Source organism: Lolium perenne, chromosome 4, assembly GCF_019359855.2.
Source record: "Lolium perenne isolate Kyuss_39 chromosome 4, Kyuss_2.0, whole genome shotgun sequence".
NCBI classification, from domain to species: Eukaryota; Viridiplantae; Streptophyta; class Magnoliopsida; order Poales; family Poaceae; genus Lolium; species Lolium perenne.
This window is the reverse complement of record NC_067247.2, coordinates 360,053,224-360,063,104: the sequence shown is the minus strand read 5'-3', so window position 1 is coordinate 360,063,104 and position 9,881 is coordinate 360,053,224. Positions and strand designations below refer to the sequence as shown.

At 41.3% G+C, this 9,881-nt stretch overlaps 1 protein-coding gene across 1 annotated transcript; it reads right to left on the bottom strand.

The window, feature by feature from the left end:
• Positions 1-6,173: 6,173 nt before the first annotated feature.
• Positions 6,174-9,313, bottom strand: LOC127349184 (uncharacterized). The gene is made up of 3 exons (XM_051374961.2): positions 8,916-9,313; positions 8,044-8,208; positions 6,174-7,290 (listed from the first exon to the last, which is right to left on the bottom strand). The coding sequence occupies exons 1-3, from the start codon at positions 9,062-9,064 to the stop codon at positions 7,248-7,250; spliced, it is 357 nt and encodes a 118-aa protein (XP_051230921.1). The 5' UTR covers positions 9,065-9,313; the 3' UTR covers positions 6,174-7,247.
• Positions 9,314-9,881: the final 568 nt, after the last annotated feature.

Here is a 9,881-nt window from a genome sequence, read left to right as displayed (position 1 = left end):
AGCTTTACATAATCCGAAAGGCATTCTTAGGTAAGCAATAATCCAAAAGGACAAGTAAAAGTTGTTTTTAGTTGATCTTCCGGACGAACAACTATTTGGGAGAACCCGAAATATCCATCAAGATAACAAAAATGTGAATGCTTAGCAAGTCTTTCCAGAGTTTGATCTATAAAAGACAATGGGTAATGATCTTTCCTAGTTTCCTTATTGCATTTTCTAAAATCAATGCACATCCTAAGTCCTACTACGGTTCTGGTTGGGACCATTTCATTATGTTTATTAGGCAGTGCAATAAATCCTCCTTTCTTAGGAACACAATGAACTGGACTCACCCGCTCACTCTCATTGACATGATAGATGATACCTGCATCAAGAAGGCAGATGATTTCCTTTCTTACCACTTCCTTCATTTCACGCTTGAGTTTCCTCTGAAAATCCGCAACTGGTTGGGCTCCATCCTCCATAAATATTTGATGAGTGGCTATGGAGGGACTGATCCCTTTCAGGTCATCCAAATAATACCCAAAGGCCTTGCGATGCATTTTAAGTACCATCATTAACTCCTCTTTCTCCTTTTCTGAAAGGTTAGTACTTACAATAACTGGATATCTGTTAGTATCATCTAAAAACTTATATTTTAAGTCTGGAGGAAGATGTTTCAGTTCTGGAGGTGGTAAATCTCCATCTCCCTTTCTTTGAGGTATTTCATACTTTACTTTAGTTGAACAATTAGTCATAGGGAGAGATCCAAATATTCCTCGATATCATTTTGACTTGATCCTATAATATTATCATAATTTTCAAGTAAACTTACCACTAAATCATCTTCAGGAGTATTATTAAGTATTGTGGAAAGAGTAGCAAGATCAACTTCCTCCTCGAAGTCTTCTTCTTCAACAATTGGCTTATGAGTGAACTTCGAGAAATGGAAACTCATCACTTCCTCCCCTAACTTAAGAGAGATAGTTTCCTTCCTACAATCAATATTAGTTCCTGCAGTGTTTAAGAAAGTTCTTCCAAAAATGATTGGACAATGAAAATCAATTGGCATATCAATAACAACAAAATCAATGGGATAAGTGCATGGCCGTATTGTAATGAGCACATCTTTTATTACTCCCATAGTAACTCTAAGAGTCTTATGAGCTAGTATTATTGTCATGTTTGTGTCTTCTAGCTGTGAATGCTCAAGTTCATCTTGAATACCAAAATAAAATCTAAGGGGAATAACATTAATGGTTGTACCAATATCAAAAAGTACATAATAAGAGGATCCACCAAAAGTACAAGGTAAAACAGGGTTACCAGCACATGTGTCTTTTACCATACCTTCTACAAACTATGAAGCTTCGGAATGAAGCTCAACTACGTTACAAAGTGCAAACATAGCTAAGATACCTTCCTTTGTTACCTCACTTTCATTTGTAGCTTCATGATTAAGTTCCTCATTACTTATGTTTAACTCTTGTGCTTTTACCTTTCTTTCCACCTCTTCCTTTTGTTCAGAAAGAAGTTGAGCTCGGATATGCCTTGCCGCTGCCATTGGGTATGGTAGTGGCTCATTATGAGTTGGCATTTCAATGTGTACCGCTTTGGGCACTTCACCTTCAACTTGCATTGCTTCAACAACTTGAGGTGGCGGAGTATAATGGAGCCATTCCTTCTTTGGTACTTCAATTAATTATGTAAAATCTTGAAGAACATCCAATACTATAACATTATCAAGATTAAGTTCATTAGCTATTTATTTATTTACCTGGTGTTTTTATAAGAATTTAGACAGTCATGTTCTATTTCTATTTCTCCCTCACTTCCAAGATCAAAGCCCCAAGATACTCTATTTCTATGAACTTTATCTAGACGTATCCAAGCTTGCTCGGCTGTGAGTTTCCTGAAAGGTCCACCAGATAAAAAATCTAATTCTCTTTTATTATCTTGTTCTAGTCCTCCATAAAAGACATGTAAAACATACCAAGGTGGTAAATCATGATGGGGACATTTTTGAACAGTATTGAACCTAAGATATTCTCTCATTAAGCTTTCACCGCGGTGATTCTTGAAATTGGTTATATCTCTTCTTGCTTCCGCGGACTTGACTTTGGTATAGAACCGAAATATGAAGTCCTTCTTAAGATTCTCCCAAGTATCGATCTTTTCAGCAGGGAAAGTTCTATACCAAGATAATGCATTGTTGGTTAGAGATTGACTAAACAATTTAAGCTTGAGTTCATCATCAGTATTGTTTCTCAATTTGCTTGTCCAACACAACTCAATAAAAGAATGCAAATGAGTGTAAGGATCCTCATCGGGACCATCTCCTGCAAAACTCCTCTCCTTCATAAGAGCAATAAAGCATGGGTGAATGGAGTAATCAATATCATTCCCATTTGGGAATTCCTTAACGAACCCTCGGTTGAACCTTCCAGGATATTTAGCTGCGTCAAGCTTATTCATAAGCCCAAGAGCAGCCATGGTGCTATCTGAAACTATCAAACAACTTTAGTAAAACCAAATAATAGATAAGCAACTTAGAATAAAGACCAAAAGCGTTGAGCTCCCCACCAACGGCTCTAGAAAATAGTTTGATGACTGCAAGTATACAGATCAGTTGTAGTTAGTTTCGAAATAAGAGTATCGAACCACGAGGAGCTACTAGTAATGATCTTGATATCCCTTGCTACTTTCTACTAAATATTAATAATAATTGTTTTCTAATCTCAAAATGATAAAAATAGGGTATTGTAAATGGTTGCAGGAATAGTAAATAAAGCAGTAAAAATGTTATATGAAATTTTTTGGAACTTTATAAGACAAAGTGTTCTCAGGGATTATTGGATCCACCACTAGCACTAGAAATCATGTTAATCATGATGAAATATGCTTTCAAGCATGTTGTGTGTGGGAGAGCTCCGTAATAAGATGCGCCCAGAAAGCCATCGGTCATCGCATCTCTAAATAACCACATTATCTAGCCTTTTGCGGCCATATATGGACTAGTGCTATTAAGGGGTAAACCCCATGGTCATCGATATGAGCTTTATGAATCCCTCTTATCCCCCTTATCCATGTGTCAAAGCGCTGTTATGGTAATGTCACTTCTTGCCGTTCGCTTTACCACACTTCAAAGAGTAGTTCCCTCTCAATACCAATAGGCAACATTACATGGTGCACAACATGTAATAACAAGAGAGGAAACTAACACAGATTCATACTTGAAACTATCAATCATCTTAGATTCATCTCTTATTCATGCTAGGGTTTCTCCATCTCCACAAGAACTAATAAGACTACTCACACATGGAGACAATCAAGAACATCATCATAATTTTGTGGAACGAATGAGAGGAATTGAACGAATTCGAGTACAAATCCACAATAGCAATCAAGATTACAACTATGGTTGAAGAATGATGGTGATGATGGTGCAGCGGTTGATGATGATGAAGGGGGCGATGCCTTGTCCTCCGACGATCCACGTAGTAGCCCGGATCTTGTCTTCTCCAAAGTTCCTTCTTGAGATCTGATTTAGGGCGGTATTTTTTGGTTTCACGGAGCTGTGTGTATCTGATCTCCGTTCCGTCTGCGGCAGGTGAAAGTATTTGACGATGCGGTGCTCCTGGCGGATGGTACGGGTGGACGGTACGGGCGGGCTCTACCCGTACAGATGCCCGTTAAACTCCCTGGAAGTTGTCCTCGCATTGTCCTTTCGCTCAGACACATTATTAAGTGCAAAAATGATTTCTATCACGTCAAAATGCCAGAAAATGACAATTTTCATTGATATCTCATGATTGACTTATTATTTTAGGATACTGTGTGGACAAACATAAAAGGGCATGGTAACATGGTGAAATACGAAATCATATATGTACTTGATAAAATAATGATGCAAAAACATGCTAAAAATGCACTCATCACCGATATACCTGTCAATCATATAGGGAAGCCTCAAGTTGACTCTGTGCCCGACGCCATCTCATTCGTTGTGGACTCCAGTGAGCACATTCAGGGGCTACTTAGAAGAGCAAGACAGCCTTGTCAAGTCTTTTAGCCCTGATATTTACCAAAATATGCATGTATCTGGTAGGTATTTTGGTCACCTTCTTGTGAACTTGCCAATACATTGAAATTATTGACCAAATTCGTTTGGCTGTAACTTGTCATGAGGTACGATGTTAGGATCGCGAGTCTCCAGTCGACATGCTTTGCCTTGGCACTGAATGGGACTCCTTGTTATTTTCTTTATGACGTTTTTTTTTTTTTTTTTTGCGAGTACAAGGCTGAAAGGAAATTCAGCAAATTACAGAGAGGACCCTAGCAGAAACAAAAAATACAGTCCAAGCCTCACTGCAACCCGACCACGTCGTCGTCCATGGCGCCGTCGGTGGCGCGCCGCCGCTCCTGCTCTCCTTGACGCCTTGGATCGAGAGCTCCCCCGAGCGGACGGGAAGTCGCCGAGCGCCGGCCACAGAGGACCTACACCAGCGGACGCCGTCGTCGTCAAACCGAACCTCCCCAACCACCTGCACAACCATCGACGCCAGATCCACCATCCCGCAGCATCCGGCAAAGGGGAAGCCACACACGGCCGCTCCGCAGAGCAGCCAGCATGGACGCGGCGGAAGATCAGCCGCGGAGCTCCACCGAACGCCGCCGCCGAAGAGGAAGTCCTCCACCTGCAAAAGCACCGCCGGCGACGCCATCTCCTCCACCGCGCCACCGGATGACACCAAACTCACACCTACATAACACCTATACACAGATCCGGCGATTCCCCGTCCTCCCGCCGCTGGAGCGGCCGCCGGAGGGCGAGAAATCGACCGGATCGACGGCGAGGAGGTGGTGCGAGCTCGAAGTTCCAAAAGTCTCCTCTCTCGTTACTGTGGACGGGGAGAGAGACGCTCCAAGGTGCGTTTTTTTTTCATATTTTCTTTATGACGTTGAACTCTGCTTGGTGTTGAGCTGGCCCTTTGGCTATGCAAATTGTAGAGAACTATTTCATTTATGGATTATGCGATGTAATATAATATGATATTTGTTTTTTGATATTACATCTTAACCGTGTGTGCTAGCTGAGTCGATCATGGGACTAGCACTGAGAAGCACAGAAGAAGCACAGTCGTTTCAAAGGAAGTGTGTTTACCACCCATATGTGGCTGGTGGGTTTATATCTCCCTGAGAAAGCCTGATGGCCTTAATTTTTTGTACATGCTGGTTTACAAAAGGGGCAAGTAGTGTGTGTATATTTAATATGCTCGTCAAATGCATCATCTATAAAATAGGAGCATTTATTAGTTATCGTTCACTCCCGAGAAAAAAATAATGATCGAGAAAAAAAACATTGTCTAGTATTCTAACCAATAAAATTATATTCCCTTGCAATCCCTGGTCGAAGCATCATAAGAGATGGTGCGGAGGCTGGACCGAAATAGTTGGAAACTCTACGTACGAAAGGTATTTACTCATGATATTTGCAAAACGGTCCTGACATCGAAAACATGAACACCACAAACTAACTATTTGCACAAACGAAGCAAATATACTGCTCAAAGTGGTTTGTCCTCCGTTAATGGATTGGGTTAATTAGTTGTAAAGTATAAACAAACACAGTATCACAAAGAAGGTAATTGCCGTGGTGACGAAGCAACGTCGAGGAGTTGAGGGAGCTAACACTAAAATGATAGAGCGGGGGTGGGGTTGAATAGGTGCTTGTAACATCCCTATTTTATTGACTGTTAAAAACTTTTATAAAATACTTCTTCAACAAAAATATTCTGTTACATGAATTAAAGAAGCTTAATTTTATATTTTATAAATTTATTTTTAAATTTTAATTAATTAAATTTCAATAAATTATTGGGTTTTTTGGATTTTAGGAGTGAAGCCCCCACTTAAAATATCCTTCCGAATTTTCCTTACTAAGAATTTTAATGCCAAAATATCGATTTCAGTTTTTCATAAAAAGAAAATCCTTTTCAATTGGGTAAATTCTAAAGCCAAGCTCCCCCATTTCTATTCTACTAGTAAGTGTGCACGTGCACGCACGTAATAATGCCTAATTTTGCTCTCATGTGCTGACCCCATATTTCTCCTCTCGAAAATCCTCAAGCCTCTTGCTCCATGATGCTCGTAGCCAGAGTGAGTCTTTTAATCTCTAAATTTATGTGATGCCCGTAGCAACGGTGAGTCTTACCATGGTGATATCAGCCCTGCCACCCATGTAAGTGTGGTGTGGTAGCATCGGCACCAATTGCCATTGTAAAATTAAACTCAATTGTGATGTACACATAGTCCATGTTTGTCCACGCACAAACCATCACCACTACCAGTGTTCAAGATGTAAGGTACACATAGCTCCTCATGTTTCCTCCTCACCTTGAGAACCCCTAACCTTGCAAAGCCCTACATCCGTAATGGGGATGCAATCAGACCAAAGTTGAGGGTTCAAAACTCTTAGGTAGCCCAAACAGCCTATGACATTTATAATACTATTTTGAGCCGCTACTATGTATTCTTTGTATAATTAATTACTATCTCCAAAAAAATCATTTGACATACTATATGGTTTGCTAGTTCCGACTTTGTGACACCTTGACAACAAATGTGAAATCATCCAAAAAATGTTCTGTTTCCAAAAGTAATATCATCAAGATGAATGTATGTAAGAGTTGATTATGTGCTTATGCAATGAACAATCACAAGTCATATTGCTGAATAAACTTTATTCTGTGTGGAGGCTTTCTACACACTTAGCTTTTCTGGGAAAATCTCAACAACCATGTATCTTCCCCACCTTCGATCATTTAGTTAATGTTATGCATGTGACCACAGTGTGCTGCAAAGTGAGGACAAGGGGATTCAGTGCATAATTACACATAAATGGACAAACGAAGATATATAGGCCTTCCCCTGCAAAGATGTGATCATATTGGTAACCATAGTAACCAAAGATTCATTATATAAATCGGAAACCATATATAATAAAAGGTTCATAGGAGTGTATTATTCACCTGGTAGAAGATATAGTGCAACAGTCACGATATAGAATATTCCATCAGATACATGAAGATAGCATTATTTACTCTAAATAGGAAGGGAAGCTGAATAGTACTATACCTTTGGAGCTTCAGTGCTTCTATGAGTGATACCTTAAATTCACAGAAATAGAAACTGTAGCCTAAAATTGAATTACTGAAACTCTTGTAGCAATAATGACATAACCGCGTCAACTTGGACCACCTTTCTTTTCATATGCTCCATATTAGAAGTGGTGAAGGAACACGACATATCCTACAAGAGCAAGAAAAGAGACTTCAGTATTAAAGGAGATAAGCACTTTCCTGAACCTACAGAAACTAAATGATTTTTCTTACAGTCAGCGTGCATTTTAAAATACCTGATGCATTGACATGAATGCTTGAAATAAAAAGGTTGTGCTTATGGTTATTGGAAATCATATGATAATAAATTCGTTTCTGCCTTCAATCTTGAGATATCGAACAATCTCTACAAATATAATTCGATGTAAACCATGGATTATTAATTCAAACTACAAGTTACCTATTTAGTGAAGTGCACTAACACACAGATAAGAACTCAATAGTATAGGATAGAATATCTTCCGTAGTGGACCAGACCAACCCTTCTGCCCGTGGGGGAAATCAACATGATACAATCAAGATATTTCTATTTGTTTATATAACTTTGGTGCTATTTTCGATTGTGTTTAATAAAATTCAGTTAAATAAATTTGTAATTTCTTTACGTGCAGATTTTCTATTTCAGTTACTCTGAAGTAAGAGACTGACAAAAAAGTATTTAACCACAAAGTATAGAACAGAAACTCTTACTTAACCATGATGAAAAACTCTTAGTTCTCTCTCTGTTTAACCAATGGTGAAAAACAGGAAAGCTACACATGTTATCTAATTTCAAGGAACTTGGTTCCCCGCCTTAACAGTACAATAGCATTTCATAGGATTTTACAAATTTTCCTTCCAGATCAGTGAAAGAAACGCCCATACCCCATAGATATTAAGATACCTTAATGATGCCATCTGTAATGGAAATAGTCGGGGGAAGCGAACCACACCACTTGACAGCACCAAGCTTTCCTCTTCCTCCATTTCCTTCAGCTCCTCATCATGGCTCCAGGTAGAGGTTGCAGCCTGAGCATTACACCCCTCAAAAATGGCAGTCAACTCCCTCCTGAATTGCACGTCAATAACAGGTTGTCCTTTAAATAGGTCAGAAATTCCTTTTCACCTCTTCTTATCTCCCCAATCCGATTATTACCTTTCTACAAACAATAAAATTCGCAATGCCTTACTCAAATTTGAAACTACTTCTGGGGATGTGCGGGAGGTGTGGAGAAGAGAGGGGCTGTGAAGGTTTCAAATTCAAAACACAGTGGTAACTATTCATATGTTCTAAAGAAATTTGTAAATCACAGTAGCGTGCCATTCATGAATTCGGCAAATTATTCAAAGCACAGTGGTAATTATCGCCCGGTGACTACAGTTCGAATACCAATCAATTAACGCAAGAGAAACTTCTAAAGCATGGTGATTTCAAAAATAATTCCCTGCCCAACTGCACGAACTGAAGCGAGATTACAGACGCTAATTAAGTGGTTTAGACTGCATAACTAATTACCAGAGAAAGTTTTTGCATCGACAAAATCTGCTATTGCAATATTATCACACAAAACCAGAGATGAGTGGATGCATTTTGGATTTCTAGCACCTTTAGCCTCAATTTGGTTACCGCAATAAGTCCTGATGTGACACTTTTTATTCTAACGACCTAGCAAATGGCTGCAAAAACTACTTAGCACCGAAATTCTCTTGTATAGTCGTATGAAACTATTAATGTACCGAACCACAAAATCAGTAGCAAGAGGTAGAAGCACATACTGCAAGCTGGTCGATGTAGGTCTTGAAGAAGATGGCAGTAGCGAAGCGGGAAGCCCAAAATCTGTCGTGGGATATTGCGAGGATCGGTGCTCCGTGCAGAGCGCCGGCCTGCAGTTCGACATGAATTGAAAGGGGCGGGCGGGCCGCATGTCGGCGCGGCGGCGTCCCGCAGATCGGCAGCAATTGAGCGCTAGTCGCTGGCTATTGTGGGCGGCGCGGCGGCTGGCAGGTCATCGGCGCCGGCGGCTCGGCGCGTAGGTCGGCGCGCGGGGTGCGTGGGGGTGTCGGCGAGGGGCGGGAACCAGCGCGGCGGCATCCTCGTGCGGGCACGGCGGCGTGGGCGTCGTGGGCAGGGCGTTGCCGCTTCCAGGTCTGCGGTTGGGGAAAAACAGAACACAGTAGCGATTCGAGTTGTCCGTACTGGACTGTTTAGCACTTCAGGCGTTGGATGTTAATTTGATGGCTAGGATTTAATGGATCTGCCCCCTTCTCTCTTTTAATAGTAGTGGTGAGGTGATTTACAAACCGAACGGACCTTAGCCCATCTCTCTTTCTCTCCCTTCTCCATTTTCTTCCTTTTCCCTTCCTTCACTTGGCTGGCCTAAGGGCATCTCTAGCTGAGCGACGTAAACGGACGCTAAGCAATATTTACGTCCGTTGGGCCGAAATATGCATCGGGTACCACCTCCAGCGGGGCGACGCATAGTGACCGAACCGTCCACGGCGAAGCAAACCTGGCCCAAATATGCGCCTCAGACGCGTCTTTGTGGACGTTGCGCGGACGTGGAAAGTGTCCGCTCGTCTGGCGAACGTTTCGTAGGGCCCGCCTGGCAGTGACCCAACCTCGATGCGTCTTCTCAGCGGCGCCAGTACTGACGTCGAGGCGTCGTTTCGGCAGTCTGCGGCCGCGTAATGGCGATGCCTCACGTGGCGCGTGGTCCTCGCCTACCTCAGCGCATGAAGTAA

Coding starts and splice junctions, on each gene's coding strand:
- LOC127349184 (XM_051374961.2), bottom strand. CDS start 9,064: ATGCGGCCCGCCCGCCCCTTTCAATTCATGTCGAACTGCAGGCCGGCG. Junction 8,209..8,915: donor CCTACATCGACCAGCTTGCA/GTATGTGCTTCT, acceptor CGTGCAATTCAG/GAGGGAGTTGACTGCCATTT. Junction 7,291..8,043: donor TTACAGATGGCATCATTAAG/GTATCTTAATAT, acceptor TTGCTCTTGTAG/GATATGTCGTGTTCCTTCAC.